At 35.0% G+C, this 18255-nt stretch overlaps 1 protein-coding gene across 1 annotated transcript; it reads right to left on the reverse strand.

Moving 5' to 3' along the window:
* Positions 1-3209: 3209 nt before the first annotated feature.
* LOC132549476 (neurotrypsin-like) lies at positions 3210-12513 on the reverse strand. Its single transcript, XM_060213415.1, has 8 exons — positions 12453-12513; positions 11693-11864; positions 9424-9638; positions 8926-9076; positions 8242-8414; positions 7371-7527; positions 4072-4253; positions 3210-3229 (listed from the first exon to the last, which is right to left on the reverse strand). Exons 1-8 carry the CDS (start codon positions 12511-12513, stop codon positions 3210-3212), a joined length of 1131 nt encoding a protein of 376 aa, XP_060069398.1.
* Between the last annotated feature and the right edge of the window lie 5742 nt (positions 12514-18255).

Below are 18255 nucleotides of genomic sequence, written 5' to 3' on the forward strand. Positions count from 1 at the left end.
ATTGTGACTTATAAGTAAATACAAGTATATAAACTTTAATATGCTTAAAAAACATATACAGGACCTATTTTAATTTGAACTCCAGTAATTTCAACAAGCTGCTTATATATAGTATGTACAATGGAAGATATCTTCTATGAACTAATATGGATATATGTAAGACACGCATATATTGTGCATAGTGTTTTCTGTCGTCTTTTTTTTTTATCTTTTCCAAGTCAGGGGGAGGTAATTGATGGGTTAAATGAGAGCATCCCTGTGAACATTCATTGTATAATTTTTGTCATTTGCTTTATTGTTGGAGTTGCGTTGGATGTGACCTGTGATGGTGAAATGTGATAAGATAGTCATACAAATATTGTGCGTAAAATTACAGTGAACGAGGGAGAATTAATAGGATCTTCTGTGATTTTTGACGAGTAACAGTTTTATTTCATAGAGTGGGGTGGATGCTTTGATATTTTTCACATTTGCGCAGCACCGATATAAATATCAACCAATCGAAATTACTTACTTCTTACTTTTATTGATAAAAACCCTCAAAAACAAGAAGTATCATATTTATTGTAGTTTTCAACTTTCCGCTGCGTGTTGAAATTGCCACTTTGTCAATTTATAATTCATACATTACACTAGAGTGAGAGGTTCCCTCCATTTCACGGGGCTAACTATTGCAGAGTTGTCGTTTTTGGATAATTTTTATTTACATTGCAATCTTATTGATCAAAAAAAGAAAGTGCAAATAACATCGGAATGAAAACTGAAAATATCACTTTTATTTTCACTATAAAATCTTACATTTCACTGTGAAAAATGTAACAAATCGTGACAGTTGTCCAGGTTTTATAAATATGTTTTTCGATGAGATGTATAATGCTGGTTACATATATGGCAAAGCTGTACCGATTTTATGTTGCAGGAGAACCTGTGTCCGTCGGGTACTTCTTCTCTCCCTTACATATCAGTAGAGCGAGACGATCAGAATAACGATGAAGTTTGAATCTCATTGATTACTATCTATTACTAATGATCATCACATTTACAGCCATCTGGTACACACAAATATCTTATAAGCACAGTAACGCATGATATAGGAGACATTGATCTCTAGATGTTCTCCTGTGTCTGAAAGCCGAGATATCATTGCAAGATACCATTAGTTCTATTTGGTGCAGTGCAATAAAAAATGTGAAACGACTGTCTTTGCAATAGTTTTCATTCGTAATAAAATGTCAAAAATAGCGACCAGATAAGAGCGATGGAGTGGTTTACAATGATTGTAAATGTGAATGATTTTTGATATACATGGTTGTTTTGACACTGGAAACAAACTTCCTGCTAGGACAAAATGACCGCCGTAATTGAGCTTGGCTTCCTGTTGGTCAATATTTCAATATCGTCAAACCAGTTTAACTCTGATAAAAGTTATGATTATGGCGTTACGAATATAATCGGAAGTTTCGCAAAGAGATATATTATTAAGGACTTTGTGGAATATAGGCGAGATGTGGAGGGAGTTTCTGGGTGGAAATTCATGTCGTGTTTACGTGTGTACTGGACAATGCAGTCCTGTTTTGAACACGTTTAATTATCTAGTGTTGGTTTTCTTCGAAACTGCTAAGGTCACGTGACGGGTGTTTAGGGATCTTGATCTTGTGCGCCAAACGCCTGCCGAACGTCTAGTTCGAGTAATAATTTTTATATTGATTTTGTAGCTGAAGATAAAGAGTTTGATATGTTTCATAACAACGTTGTCATTTATTATTTTTTTAGATTTGTCACAGACGGTATCGTATGGGTTAGGTATCATGATTACGTACACAGATCTACATGATGTGCATAGGAAGTGTATGGTACCTTGTAATGATTGGGAAGTTTGTGAACGAAAAGAAATGAGAACAATACCAATCTGGAAAGAGGATTTAAAAATAAGAGGTATAAATTTACCATTTTTATTTTTGCTAATACCAAAATATTTTTGCATCCTGTACCTGCATTATTGTCTTAGGAAGTAGGAAAATCTCTTGTAAAGTACCACTTATAGTGGTTTCTTCGTATTTGCTTTTACCGAAAACATTTTCTTTTACTTCAGTAAATCATTTTCTATGTAATGCAGACACTGAAATTTCGAATTCTTCGATTCTAGATCTAGATCAAATCTGAAGTGGCGGTACATGTTATTTACTTCCTAGAAATTTGATATCATCACTAAAATTGATTAAGTTTGTCACAGACATTATGTGGTATCTTAAATAAATGGTCCCGCAAAAAAGGACGAGAGTAAAAAGTAAAAATAATAATAAATACGGTATTCCCGACAGCGTTTTGGAAATCACTTTCATCGGTGTTCTTATCTGTACTACAAATGTCTAAATAAAACGGACTGACGAGCAGAGCACTAAGCTCTTGCCCTCTTACTTTTAATTAGATTTAATTATGAAAATAACTTATTGGAATATATAATCAAATCCTTCTTAAACCATGTAGAACACTTGGCCATACTACATCTAGTATGTTACCAGGCCCCACGACGTGGACGTGGTTCTATTTGGGGCCCAAAATTTGGAATAAGTATATGTAACTGTGCTGTGGTTGATTTACCATAGTTGTTATGAAACAAATTATTTAAAAAAATGTTATATCAGTATTTCATTATCTACGTTGTATATCTGTTAAAATGAATAACTGACCAATTTATTTATTACATTATGCATACTTACAATTATTTTCATAAAACGTCATAGTTACATTACCGATTGAGATATGTCATATAAAATATCAAGTTTTATTTAAACGGTTATGAAATATTTCTAATCTTATAACAAACATAATTCTTATGTTTTTATATCATTTTTGCAATATGAATACTGTTAAAAATACGCCTTCCTTTGGATTACATATGGCAACTCAGTCAAAACAGGTTACATATGATTTTTAATCTCAAATATATAATTTTGATGTCACACCTAAAGGTAATTTTAAAAAACCCAAATTAAAAAAAAAACGAGGGCAAATGGTGATGAGAAGAAAATTGCCCACAATTAAATTAGATATGTGACAATAATGTTGAATGAATAGTTGCTAGCGGCGGCATTGGTAGCTGAAACGAAACAACTGCATGTCAATGTGAATGTAACGCGTTAGAAATCTCCTTTACCAACGATAACATATTACCAGCCATTCTGAAATAAAGACCTTGTTAAAGAAATTCAACAAATAAGGACATTTGCTGTAAAAAGGATAAGGTAACAACTCAACAGAATGCAAATCATCAATAAACTTGATATGAATATGAATTTTATCATTTTTTTTATATTTCAGGTCATTAATGTTCGTGCATTAAGTCACAGTGCAGTATTTTATTTCTAAATTTATAAATGACATCACAGGACTATACAGACGTTACAGGACAAACAAAACTCACACACACTCGACTCTTTTACCAAACACAGGGCAACCATATGATATGGTCAGACATCACAAGGACAAAAAGACGACATGATACGATATAGTTCAACACATGACGAGTAGTGACATTTAGACCCATTTATCAACCAGGGTATGACAGCCATCCAAAAAGATCTGACGTGATCGGCATTCGGCAAAAGAAAAAAAGGTACAGAATTTCATTTTCATAAAGAATCGAAAGACATCCACGTCATCTGAGGAAAAAATGGTAAATAAAGTTAGATTGTATAGTACCTTTATGTCTCAACAATTGATAATGCAGAGATTGTTGGATGAAGGGAACTCTTCATTACAAGTAAACAGTGGTGAACACGCCTTACAGACTTCATAAGACAAGAGATAACGTCATGTATGGCAAAAAGGAAAAAGTAAACATAAATGAGAAAAGCATAACAAAATTGTAGCAGCTGAATTATTCCATCATGTTGTGGGTAGCAAATGAGTACCATATATTCTTATGTATTATCTAATTCTCATATATACAGTGGGGATACTTTTACGACGAGCTATGGATATGAACAGTAGTGCTATGTTGACGTTTAATTTAAATCAAAGAAAAAACATGGTAATTAACACTATAGGGCTGGTGGTTTATATAGTTACCTAAATAGTCTGAACAGGAAACCCCTCCTCTGACAAATGGAAAGGGACAGCCAAATAAATCTGCCTGAAATGAACATTCGTAGATACTCGACTCTGCTCCGGAACAGTTTATCTGTGCCTTCAGTCCAATATCTTCAGTAGATTCCCATTGGTATCTTGGATATTCTTTGGCAGTTCCATTTCTACGAATATATAGATTTGTGATTAGTGATAATTTGATAAATAAAGTAACAAGTTTTTCATTTTTATGGCATAAGGCACAGCCAGAAATTAGACAGTTGTAATGCGCGTGCGAGTTTGGTTTATACCGGACTTTAAAACCACTGATGGCGTCTTACAGAAGTGTGAGATTTGTCGCCCTTACACGTCAAAGTTGTAACAGGACTATTTTAGCACAATAGCAGTTGCAATCGTCGGGATGTAAATGTAAAGTAAATTATTGTTTGAAAACATCAGATCAAGATTTATCACAGTATCATTCCACAATATAAAATTTACCACAGGGTGACTACACCAGGAAACAATGTGTCACAGTGTCAAAACACAAAATAAAATTTACCACAGGGTGACTACATCAGGAAACAATGTGTCACAGTGTCACAACATAAGATAAAATCTACCACAGGGTGACTACATCATGAATCAATGTGTCACAGTCTCATCACACAAAATAAAATTTACCACAGCGTGACTACATCAGAAAACAATGTGTAACAGTGTCACCAAACAAGATAAAATTTACCACAGGGTGACTACATCAGGAAAAAATGTGTCACAGTGTCACCAAACAAGATAAAATTTACCACAGGGTGACTACATCTTGAATCAATGTGTCACAGTGTCATCACACAAAATGAAATTTACCACCGTGTGACTACATCAGAGAACAATGTGTAACAGTGCCACAACACAAGATAAAATTTACCACAGGTTGACTACATCAGGAAACAATGTGTCACATTGTCACCAAACAAGATAAAACTTACCACAGGGTGACTACATCAGGAAACAATGTGTCACAGTGTCACCAAACAAGATTAAATTTACCACAGGGTGACTACATCAGGAAACAATGTGTAACAGTGCCACAACACAAGATAAAATTTACCACAGGGTGACTACATCATGAATCAATGTGTCACAGTGTCACAACATCAGATAAAATTTACCACAGGGTGACTACATCGGGAAACAATGTGTCACAGTGTCACAACACAAACTAAAATTTACCACAGGGTGACTACATCAGGAAACAATGTGTCACAGTGTCACAACACAAGATAAAATTTACCACAGGGTGACTACATCAGGAAACAATGTGTCACAGTGTCACCAAACAAGATAAAATTTACCACAGGGTGACTACATCAGCCACCAATGTGTCACAGTGTCAAAACACAAAATAAGATTTACCACAGGGTGACTACATCAGGAAACAATGTGTCACAGTGTCACAACATAAGATAAAATTTACCACAGGGTGACTACATCAGGAAACAATGTGTCACAGTGTCACAACATCAGATAAAATTTACCACAGGGTGACTACATCATGAATCAATGTGTCACAGTGTCACAACATAAGATAAAATTTACCACATGGTGACTACATCAGGAAACAATGTGTCACAGTGTCACCAAACAAGATAAAATTTACCACAGGGTGACATCATCAGGAAACAATGTGTCACAGTGTCACAACATCAGATAAAATTTACCACAGGGTGACTACATCATGAATCAATGTGTCACAGTGTCACAACATAAGATAAAATTTACCACATGGTGACTACATCAGGAAACAATGTGTCACAGTGTCACCAAACAAGATAAAATTTACCACAGGGTGACATCATCAGGAAACAACGTGTCACAGTGTCATCACACAATATAAAATTTACCACAGCGTAAACACATCAACTTACATATGCACGTCAAATGCTTAAGAATTATTCAATATTCATTCTATTGAAATGAATACCAATTTGGAAATATTAAGATGCCGAGATGGCAAACGATATTGTTATTTAGATCTGATAATTCTCGTTCCGTTATTTTCGCATTGGAGTGAGAAAAGGGATAAAGTTTCCAGACTGACACATATATATCTCGTTAATTAAGTCAACTTGTTGGGATGAAATTGTGAATGATCAGAGATATTTCGACCAGCCCCGGTTACGTTCAACATTCTGTCAGTGGTAAGTTGATCGGCTAATACCAAAGTTCACTAGAACATGACACCTTATAGAATGTTGTCGAATCCTTTGTGGCGAGAAAAGGAGCTATATTAGGATCTGCATTTTAGTTAGATTGTTTAAATAGGATAAAAACATCTCTAGGCAAGATTAAAAAGCTGGAGAATATTATTTCAAATATAGAAAATCGAAATACTGTTAATTAAATTTCTATCTACCAAAGTTTAAAGAATTACCAAGAATTCAGGATAGACTACCGCAGTGTATTAAAATACTAAAAAATATAGGGCTAGTATCCCTCAAGAATTGACGAATCTTATTACAGCTCAGGAAAACACAATCTCATGTCATATGCATAAAGTTTGCAAATTTTCTAACAAATCAATTGAAAATTGAAGGAGCAATTACATTTTTGATCTGAGTAGGATTTATATTATAAAAACAAGGAACTCTTACTTTTCCTTATACCGTTAAATCAATTGTCATTCAGGAATACACAACTTCCTATTATGAGTTCTACTACGTGTTAAAGAGGTCAGTTGAAAACGGTGATTTAAAATAAAAATAAAAAAAATAGGTACTTGATTTGTAAATCCTGATATTCATCACTGATAGTATTTGATATCAAATTTACTTTCAGGTGAAAAATCCAGATTACGTTCATTTCAATACCATACTTAAGTACCTTTATTTTTTATCATGTTCTTACGATAATAATAATAATAATAAAAAAAAAAATCACGACGTTGCCATACGGAAATATCAGAGTTAAGCACGACCTTACATACGTATATTGCAACTTTAAACTGTAAGCCAGACTTCAGACAGCATTCAAAAAAAGAAATTTACAAAAGACAAAATAGCATCATTCATACAAAATATTAAAAGTACATCATACAATTATTTCATCACTCGTGAGTAATTGTTAATGACCAAAACATTTATTTAACATCTAGGAACGTCTGAGGCAGTCAACGCTTGTCGAAATAAATATCAAAGGAAGGATAATTGGAAACATCCGATAAATCCGATTTCATATTTTCTCTGTTGAACGTTTTAAAAGAACATATGCATTATAAGAACGGTTTAAGTGCCTTTTTGTACCTGAAACCAAGCATCCGACACACAATTGTTGCTTCAGTGTTGTCCCAATTCTTGCTGCAAACCGTTGCATTTTGTCCTCCATATACAACTTCAACAGCGCCCATGTTGAAGGATTCTTTTTCGACAAGGTAGACGGGGTGATCTTCACCAAGACCGACTGAAATATAAGACGTACACTTACATAGTTAATTTCTGTAAACCGGGATATATTTGTTGTGGTTAGGTGTTTATTTGGAACCTGACATGAAAGTTTCAAACGCACAGATTGATAACGTCGTCGTATTAAAACGTGCATCCCAATTGATGTAGGGTATATTCAACTAGGACAAAGTTCTTTAGAGATAGAAAACGACGTCATGTCAGTCATAGCTTTAAAACTGATGGTTATACATTCAAATTAGTTTTGACATTGGTATGTAAATATCTGATAAGTTATGTACACAGTGTTATTCAAACGATAATTAAAATATGCATAATCACAGATTAATTAGTCATAATCATTAGTCCACTGGTTGGTTAGTTGTTTCTATTCTCGTCAAATTGACTCATGCATCGGGCAACATACGTCCTAAGTATTTATGTAAATTATTATTACAGAAGCTAGATTTCGTATAAACATTTACAAATAAATTCAGCATGCCGTATTAACCAAATTGTGTATCACTGACGGGGACGTAGTAGCAAATTTTAATGAGTATATAAATTGGAATTACACACCTACAGCTGGTAACGCTCAGTAAAACATTTCCCTATTCATCCACCTACATGTGCAAATTGCAGTATATCGGAAATCAAAATCATGTTTCTAAGATATGAAATATATCAAGGGAAATGTATAATATATAACAATATAATCGATATAATTAAATACCTTCCGGTTGGTTATAACAAACGGCAGAAGCGATACCCAGTCCTACGATCACGTTTTGATCACTGGCAAATGGACAGTCGAAATAGCTTTTTTCTTCGCCTGTACACTGTCTCGTCATCCATCGCGGAACTGTGTTGAACGAAATGAGTGAACCCCCATAGTGAATGCCGTGGCTGAAATACACAAATCAAAAGATTGAAAGTTTCTGATAAATGATGGAAGAGAAATTTTTTTTTGGCATGCAGAATATTGTTTCGAGTGCCAATAGAAAGCAGCAATGGTAGTAAGTACAATAGTCCTCAGGGTTTGTCGTCTTGACATACTAGAGTATTTGAACAGTTTAACGGCAGACTTGATCAATTTACCCGTTACACCAACCAATCACTGTTTTTCTTATTATACAAGTACTTTCAACCCATGAGATGTGCCGCAATCAAACTTCTCTTTAGCAAATTTGATCACTTCGCAAAAACATAATAGTTGGCACAGTTTGTATAAACATTACACAAAAATTTCAATTTCAGCGCAACACATTTATCACGAAAAATGCTAATGTTTACAATACCTATTTCCCAATTTTGTCTCAACGAAAGGATTATAATTCTTTGTTCTAAGCATGGCTAAAAAGCGTGGTCATAAAAGTTAATATTTGATTTTAATCAAATAGGATATTTGAAAAAATACCTGTAACCAAGCGTCCTGCACACAACTTTGGCCTCATTGCTGAAAAAGCCGTCATAATGTATACCTCCCCAGTAGCTGCTGTAATGTACTTCGACAAGTCCGTACCCATCTGATCTACCATTTACCAATCGAACTTCCATAGAGGAATTGTCTGAATAAACAGTTTTATAATATACTTGTTATCAAGTCTTTCTCTTGTCATTAAAATGTAGCACGTCAAAAAACGATCTAATCGAAATGCTGAATGATATTCTCACTCATATAGTGTGCGAGCGGAGAGTATCGGAGCGATAATTTGAATACGTATTTATTCAGAATGGTAAAACATGCATAAGTTCCTTCCTGCTTGTCAACCAGAAATCCGCGCAAAACATGTCAGTGTTTTCAATCAAAGCGAGGGCTGTATATATGCAAAATCAAACAAGTATATACAATAAACTAGAAATAGTTTAGCGCCAACGATGTTAAGAGGTCGTGCAAATACATTATGTTAATTACCTTCATTATAACAGAATACATATGCAAAACGAGACCAGGAACCATCGCCACAATTTCCTATTCCCCATCCATCAAACGGGCAGTCAGCTAGGCTGGTCTCTGTTCCAGTACACCGTACACGATCCATCCAGACAAGGTCTGGATCCGTCTCGTTACCAAACCATTGGTACCAGACTGAGTCAACTGTATAGAGGTTACTGGTAATCGAGCCGTTACTGTAAAACAACGTATTCTGTTTACTCATTTAACAAGGATTTATTCCGGTCAAAAACAGTATAACTTTATACGACATTCAACATAAACACAAGATAACTAATAAACAAGATATAACATTTTTTCAAATTAAGATAATTTGTGAAATTCGAGATGTGAAAACTGTGTTATGAAGTGCAATGTACAATATTACAGAAATACGTGTTTTGTATATCATATTAAGTTCCAGAAAGTGCAATAAACATTTCGAATACTACAACCAGAATTCATATAGCTGATTGATTCGAGTCACGTCTCGATAAAAGGTGTCAACCACAGGAGCGGTCCACTTGAAAAAACACTGAATACTACCTAGATATCACGCAATCAATTACTGATCACCGCGTGCCGGCAAACAGTGCTGGGAAAGGGCGATGATGGGAGTTCATATTAACCTGGGACGATTTTTGTCCAAACATTATCAACTTTGAAAGTTTATAGGGACCTCCGAAGAAAAGTACAAGGAGAATAAGTCCAGGTGTTCCGGAGGTGTAAGCATTTCTTGTTTCATCGACCACACCCGCTGTGTAAACCTTGGTCAATCTAAGTTAGCAATGTGACGTTTTCAAATGAGAACAATATATACAAAAACGGAACCAACAGGATCAACCACGTCCAGCTTCATGTCCACAAAAAAATATAATATTTCTCAATTAGATCACTATGGCGACCATAAAAACTTGCCATTAATTTTCATCGACTTGTTTCTTTTGTACCCTTGTGTTACGACTTTGTCAGTCAGTTGACGACATCTTGCACTTAAATCGTGATAATGGGAACAGGCCTTTGAATATCGATGCAACTGTGATTTCTCACCTGTATTGATAAGCTCTTTAATAAATCTAGCCTCGTATGAATAAAAAATTGTTTTTGGAATAGGGAGTTGGGGATTGGTCAGATGTTCTTTGGAGTTCTTCGAAACCCACATACTATTAAATGTTCTGCTTGCGTAAACAGTATCACAATAAAACAGTACCCAGATTTGATAGTACTTAGAATGGTGGTTACATATAGTAGTTTAGACAAAGGTTTGGTTAAACAGTTAGACGAGCCAGCTTTAAAACGTTTTCATATGGATTCTGGTGAAGTTTAAGGATCCAGTATAAACGGTGGGGGTCTGTATCCTTATCATTAATAGGCAATCTTAATAATTGTAATACAGAAGCATGATTAGCTAGTATTTCGTCTTTTGCAAGATTGCATACTATTTAGGTGGGTTCCTTCGTTGTCGAGCAAGCCCAGTTCTTTTTGTATACAGGAAATGTAATAATTTTTTCAGACAAGGATTGATTAATCTGCCTTATCTGCAGGCAAAATAACATACCTGTCATGTAAATCTTTAAGTGTGGAATGCATATCAGAATCGAGGAAAGGTGACCTTTGTTTTGTTTTGTCTTCAAGCTGCTTATTCTGTTACGAATGATCGACCGAATGGACTTTACCCACTCAGAAAATTAATCCAACGCAGCATGTTTTCGTTTCGCTCGTTCTCTGGCACAGTTTTCAACAGAATACATGAGTATCTTGCAAATCACCATACAATTAACGGAAGAGGTTTCACATATTCAGGACCCGTCATGAAAAGCTCTCGTAGCTTAAAATGCTTCAAGACCAGAAATAATGCTTAAAGATCAGACTTTGTTCATAATTGTTGATAGGACGGAAAACAGAATTAAACCAAACCACATACCGACAGTTTGTAGCTGCATGACGAGTTTTTACAATATGACTTTGTGTAAGTCACATTTCTCTGTGAAATAATTTACATGTATTGGCCTAATTAAACAAGGATGTAATTATTTCTTTCAAAAGAGCATGGTTTGAACAAATCCTTCTTTCACACCATTTAATACGGAGTTCTTAATGCAATGTAGACAAAAACCATTACAACCTTGAGCATCTCGTCCTATTTTCCGTTTTTATCTGAATTTTCAATTAATACACGTGTATTTCGTCCATAATTTGTTCGTGTTTTACCGAACTATGTTCCTGTATTTAAGGCTGGAACCATACTTACGTATATCCCAACATTCTGCATGCTACGTTTGCGTCGTTATAAGACCAGGAACCGTCACATATTCCACCCCACTGTCCGTCGTGGTACACCCCAACTCGACCGCTGTTGTTGTAGAGACCGTTTTCAAGGCGTATTGCGAACGATGAGTCTGTGGTCGTTGGAATGGTTGTTTCTGTGGAAATATACAAGAGAGGTGCTCGATTATCGTAGCAAATTATTCCCTACGAATTGCTCACTGTGTGTCATATCATGAATTAAAAAAATATACCTGATTCACATCATTTTAATCTAATGTTATATGCAGCATTATCCTTAGTGGGGACAAGAAAGCAAAGCCGTTGCATCCAGTATTGATTGCGGATCTGTTTTTAAATTATCATGAAATTTCTACCTTCATCTTCCAGTTCTGCTAAAATGACACATATTTAACGCTCGTATACACCTGGAGACCGTCTTTAGATGAACCTGGCCGTGTAAAGCAATGCAAATCAAAGAGAGACATAAATTTAAAGAAAGATGAAAAAAGTGACAACCTGGTTATGTCGGAATAATAGATACAATAAATATGTCGATACGATTGCTAGGCAGTGTCCACACTACAACTAAACGATAAAAGACCGCCTTACTAAGTAGTTATGCCAACTCTGTATAATTCAACAAAACGTGGATACATGTGTTGCCAGTTGAGTAAACCATCAAGTGGAAGTGGTCTCCCGTGGATCATTACATGGAATTTAAGATGATTTAAAGTTTTACTTACCGCCTGTGTCACAACATTGGGTGAGGAATATTGTGAAAATTATTTGGGCATACGAGGCCATCATACAGCTTTCCTATAACACTAGCAAACTGCTTGGTAAACAATCCTCAACTGGCGTAAACACACAGTGATCACAAGGCGTACCCTTTATCCTGTATCAGACACAGGCTATACAATTATGTCTGTAGTCATTGTTATTTAAAACTACACGTATTCACTATTCATTCAAGATAGCCACTGAAACGTAACGAACGGCACCTCTTAACATTGTAGTCATCGCTCTATCCATTAAGGCAGTGACGGGTAAGACTTTCTGCATAAATTCAAACTAGTTCCTGCATAAAAAATATTCTACACTTTTTCATACACATTTGTAAAAGCAAATGTAAGGTGATATTTTAGCTTCAGATACTCTAGCAAATAAATATATTACCGAGTGATAGGTCAAACAGGAATTGTACCTGTTGTCTCCCTTACGGAACAGTTAGGCACGTTTAAGATATTTTCTTCTCTCTTTCATCGAGGCCATCTTCCTCACATTTTCTGTGGTACTTAGATATTTTTGTAACATTTGTTCCTTTACAGGTGAAAATCCAGGTGTTTGTATACACTTTCGGCGTTGAATTGATATTTTAGGAATGTAGTTCATCCGTCCGGAAAGGCAAAGTGAGCTTATAGAATAACGCAGCCTTGGTCGTCCCTTCATGGACTTTTTCTTAAAATCACTAATAATCATGAACGATTGACTACATTTTGTGAGAAGCATCCTTTTGGGTAGTAAAATGTGCGTAAAGTGTGATTATTTGCCCTCGGGGTCTGAGAAGCGGGGTCCATTTGGGTAAATCGAATAAATTATTACTTAAAATCCTTCTCCTATAGGAATAAAAAGACCTGGTCCAAATGTAGTGTGAAGCATTCTTTGATAATGAGGATTTATTTTTGTATAAAAAATGGGTCGCTGTTAGGATTCTGTCCCACTTTGGTCGGACGTATCTTTGTGCGATGAGATATCAATTTCATACAATTGTGTTATCACAAACTGATCATCATCACTGTGTTGGTTATATTTGCTGAGACAGTGAGCTGTATCATAGAACACTCCTATAATGGAAGCTTGGTTATGAAAAAAAATCTAAGAAATGTAAATATTCTAATCACTTCACCATGCTATAGATATATCATGACATTGTATAAAATAAATACAATGATGTGGATATGTGTGTATGTGTATATTTGTGTACTGTGTGTGAGTAAGTTGATGTTTCATTGTGTGTATGTTTATATTTAACTGAATGTAAAGTACGAAGACTTAATACATCAAAGTCTATACCATCCAATATTTGTTTATAATAATATCAATAATAGCATTATAAATTTATCATTGATTTATTGCCTTTTTAGATCGTTTCTTCATCATCAAATTAAATGTCAAATTCCCATGGGTGGAGCATAAACATGTACAGATAAATTATGATGACTTTCGAATGGCCTTATATTTCACAAAAATAAATTATTTCTGACACCAGATCCTAAGAAAAAGACTAATATATTAAGTATGGCTGTTGACTGCTCAATTTGGAGTAAATGATGCATGCATAATGTCTCAGCTTGTTTCCCCATGCCATGTGTAATGTACAACTGTATATATGTGGAATATTGTTGAATATTGAAAAAAAGAGATAAATGTTGATCGACAGAAATAAAGGTCGTTTTGAATTCAACAGTTTTTGAAATACAACCGGACCTTGCTGTAATCAGCCCACCCAGTGCTTAATTCTTATTTCAGAGAGCGGCAAGTGCTGTGTACTGGGCAACAAAAAATACCTGAATACGGGTATATGTGTATCAGCTATTCGTATCACGAATGTACCGCCTAGGTCACCAGTGAAACATAGAACAAGAATCGCACATGTCCAGCATCGCTCATCTGGTTTACTTTACTGAAACTTAGTATGTAGTGTAGTAGAGTTGTTTTTTTTTATTAAAGGGACTAAATGGTTAGAAATTAATTTCATAACATTTAAATATTTGCTAAAATTGTGTACTTTCTGTTAATTATAATATTTTAACAGCGTCAAAGAGATTAGAAATAGATAAGAGCGACCCAACACAAATAGTGATCACATTATTATCCATTCAGTTTATTTTTAAATGTTTTGCATGATTTTATGTTTACAAGCGTTGGAAAGCTAATTGAAATCATGTACAAAAATATATGGAATAGTCCCGAAACATATTTGTCTCCGAACTACAGTATTCCGAATGCAACGAACGACATTCGCGCTGATCTTAAACAACGTAGGTTCTCAAATTCTTCTGGGTTAATGGTCTTTGTGGGAGACAAGCGCTGTTGAAAATGGTAAAGGTTGCATTTGTTTGAATATCGAATGTGTGGCAGATTAGCCATGTCGATGTGTTCATCAAGCGGTACCACACATTGAAGATTTAAGGTAAGCTAAGTCTATAGGTCTAATTTGGCACTATATCTCCGGTCATTTGGTAGCTATTCAGCTAATGAGACCGCCCTTTTATCATAATGTCATCTTTGATTAAGAGGTTTGCGCATTCATCGGTTGGTTAAAACACTTGTTAGTTAAACATAATAATGATTGTACTAGCAATGTTCCTTTCTTTTCCTGTCTGTGTTTCTTTATGTTCTATTTAAACAAACGGATTTGTATCACTGGAATTAGACGCTCTCACTGAAATGAGCGATAGGAATTACCTCATACTATTTCTTCCGATATTGATTTATTAGAAAGAAAAGTTACTGCTGCAGTAATTGCATTTATCATATATGTAACGCAGGGTGTTTGGGATTGAAGGCAACAAACGGTTTTTCATGAAACTATTTACTACATATATTATATACAGATACATATAAATTTCACATTAAGACACATTCACACTCACTCCAACACGAAAGTTCAAAGTTCATAGTTCGTTATCCACACGGCACGACAGTCACAAGTTTCCCACACGACAAATATCATTAAGGTCAACACCTGAACCATATATATATGGCAATTTAGTTCTCAAATGGAGACCATGTTTACATACTATATGCCTTTTAAGGTAATCACTTTTATGTGTTTATGTAAGCATTTGTATACTAATTATCACTACCTTTATCTGAAAGGCAATATATATACGAAAGGTTCACAAGAAAGTAATATAATAAATGAATGTAGAAAAATGATACCGACCAGAAATAGAAGGAATATTACTATTGCAGTCCTTCCTAGAAAATTGCCAAAAAATGTTTGTGGTAGGTTTTGAAATATGTCAGACTGTCAGCAACTAATGTTAATACTGTTAGTTTTCGAAAGCTATTTTCAGGCTTATACTGATGATAGGAAATTTTCAATGAGCAAAAAACAATTTTACTACATATATACAGACGGAACAAATTGATGAAACACTTAAAAAATGTTAAGAATCAAAAGCTTATCAGAATTTATTTCGATTGAAATTTGGTTGTTATCAAAGTTCATAGCTAGCCACCAGAAATAACATTCAAAATTATAAATGCTGAAACAGTATTTTGAATCACTTTAATTACTTATTTTGAGAAGAGAGTGTTTTTTTTTTATAATTAGTCCTAATTGTATAACCACGAACCAATATATGCTAGCTACACGAAGTTGACCTGCTTTTAAAATGCCATACGTTATTTGCATACAATCGAACTAATTCTATATTGCTATTGATATTTGTACATTTATCAAAACAAAAAATATCAGAGTATTTCATAATGTCGATGAATGTCCGTATTATGAAAAAAATACCATCGTAAAAATGATCCCGTAAGAACAAGCTGACATTTACCCCAAGCCCGCACTGAGCACCCCCTTCCGTAGACAACGTGAGGAACACTATATTAGACGGCTTGGCACTGCTGTGACATATGACAACATTGACCGCGTGCAGGTAATTTGTCCAATTCTGGATGCAGTAACACTAACGTTATGACTTTATTCCCCCCCCCCCCTCAAACTAGACTTAATCGTAGCCACGGACATAGGCATTGTATGGCCACGTTTGAAAATCTAATGGATACTTTACAGAAATCATTTGGTGTCCATCATATTCGAACTGCGTTATATTTGCTTCCTATCTCAGTTCTACGAAAGCTTCAAGTGGATCCAGCTAATACTACATCTGGTGACCTGTGGAAACTAGCTTGGAGACTTCATAAAATTATTGATGATGTGGCACAAATCAGGCTCTTTAAACTTGTCTGTACAAGTGGCCGCGATCCTCCAACAACGCGCCAATTTAAGACTGTTGAGTTTGTATATAAGGGCGTGGATGCTATAAACATCAGCAATATTTAAAACGAGAAGTCTGTACAGGCTAACCATCCACCATACTTTCAAAGATTAAGTCAAATCGGTCCATCATTCGTAAAAGACTTTACAGCTTGAAATCGAAAATGAAAGCACAATATAGGTCAGCTTTCCTCGATTCTGATTTGAAATCCCCACTTCATAATTTACATGACAGGTATGTTCTTGTGTCTGCAGAAAAGGTGTCAAATACGGTGATTCCTGTCTGCAAACATTACATCTCCTGTATACAAGAACTAGGCTTGCTTAAAAACGAATGAAACCCCTCCAATACATAATGCAGTCTTTCAAAAGGTGAAATACTTGCTGATCATGCTTCAGTATTACAATCAATTTAGATTACCTATTAATGATAAGGATACGGACCTCCCCCGTTTATACGGGATCCCTAAACTTCAAATGAATCCATATAAACAACGTTTTATAGCTGGCTTGTTTATCTGTTCAACCAAACCTTTGTCTTACATACAAACCACCATTCTAAGTACTACCAAAACTGGGTTACCGTCTTATTATGATACTGTTTACAAAATAAGTAGAATTAATAGTATGTGGATCTTTAAGATCTCCAAATAGGTTTTGGCCAATTTTCAACACAAAAACAAAAACATGTCCTCTATAAGAACATTTGATTTTTCCACCCTGTAAACTACCATACCCAATTCTAAACTGAAGGAACATCTTCATTCTTTTGGTATGAGAGCTTTATTCTCCAGGAAAGTTGAACGGCGGTATAAATATATGGTTTTGATCTAGACTGAAGAGTATTTCGTAAAATGTACGTCCAAATCAAAGAAGAAATACACGGGGAGTTTTTGGTTGACAACATCTTCTTCGGGTTTGGCGGTAAGATATTCCAACAGACTATTAACATACCTATGGGAACCAGCTGAGCCCCTTTGTTGGCTGACTTGTTTTTGTTTTCTTGCGAGTCTGAATTTATTGAAGAGCTTATGTCACAAAGGCCTTGCAAATAGTTTAATTACAACTAATTTCATATATATTGATGACGTCTTGGTTTTAAATAACAAGAAATTTATTGACTACGACCATCGTATATGTCAATCAGGACTGGAAATCAAAGATAAGACATACTCTTCTACATCAGCTGCTTATCTCGATGTTTTCCTGCAACGAAACCAACATGGACAGCTTTCAATCAACCTGTATGATAAACGTGATGATTTCAATTTCCCTTTTGTGAATTTGCCATTTCTGCTAGCAATATTCCTGCATCTCCAACCTATGGTATTTACATATCACTGTTGATTCGATATTCAAGGGCCTGTTCCTATTATCACGATTTTCGTTCCAGAAGACGTCAACTGACTCCTATCAAACGAGTTTAAAACATACAGGTAGATGAAAAATTATGGGAAAGTTTATGGTCGCCATAGCGATCATGAAGAAATATTATATTTATTTGTGCGACATGAAGCTGGATATATTTGATG

The sequence above is a fragment of the Ylistrum balloti genome, unplaced genomic scaffold, assembly GCF_031769215.1.
Source record: "Ylistrum balloti isolate Yb309-2 unplaced genomic scaffold, AGI_CSIRO_Ybal_v1 Utg370058, whole genome shotgun sequence".
NCBI lineage: Eukaryota > Metazoa > Mollusca > Bivalvia > Pectinida > Pectinidae > Ylistrum > Ylistrum balloti.

Excerpts from the sequence above, each read along its gene's own strand:
- LOC132549476 (XM_060213415.1), bottom strand. The coding sequence starts at position 12,513 with ATGGCCTCGTATGCCCAAATAATTTTCACAATATTCCTCACCCAATGT. Across the intron at positions 11,865-12,452 it reads CCAATGTTGTGACACAGGCG|AAACAACCATTCCAACGACC; the intron begins GTAAGTAAAACT and ends ATATTTCCACAG. Across the intron at positions 3,230-4,071 it reads TTCCTGTTCAGACTATTTAG|CAAATGTCCTTATTTGTTGA; the intron begins GTAACTATATAA and ends TCCTTTTTACAG.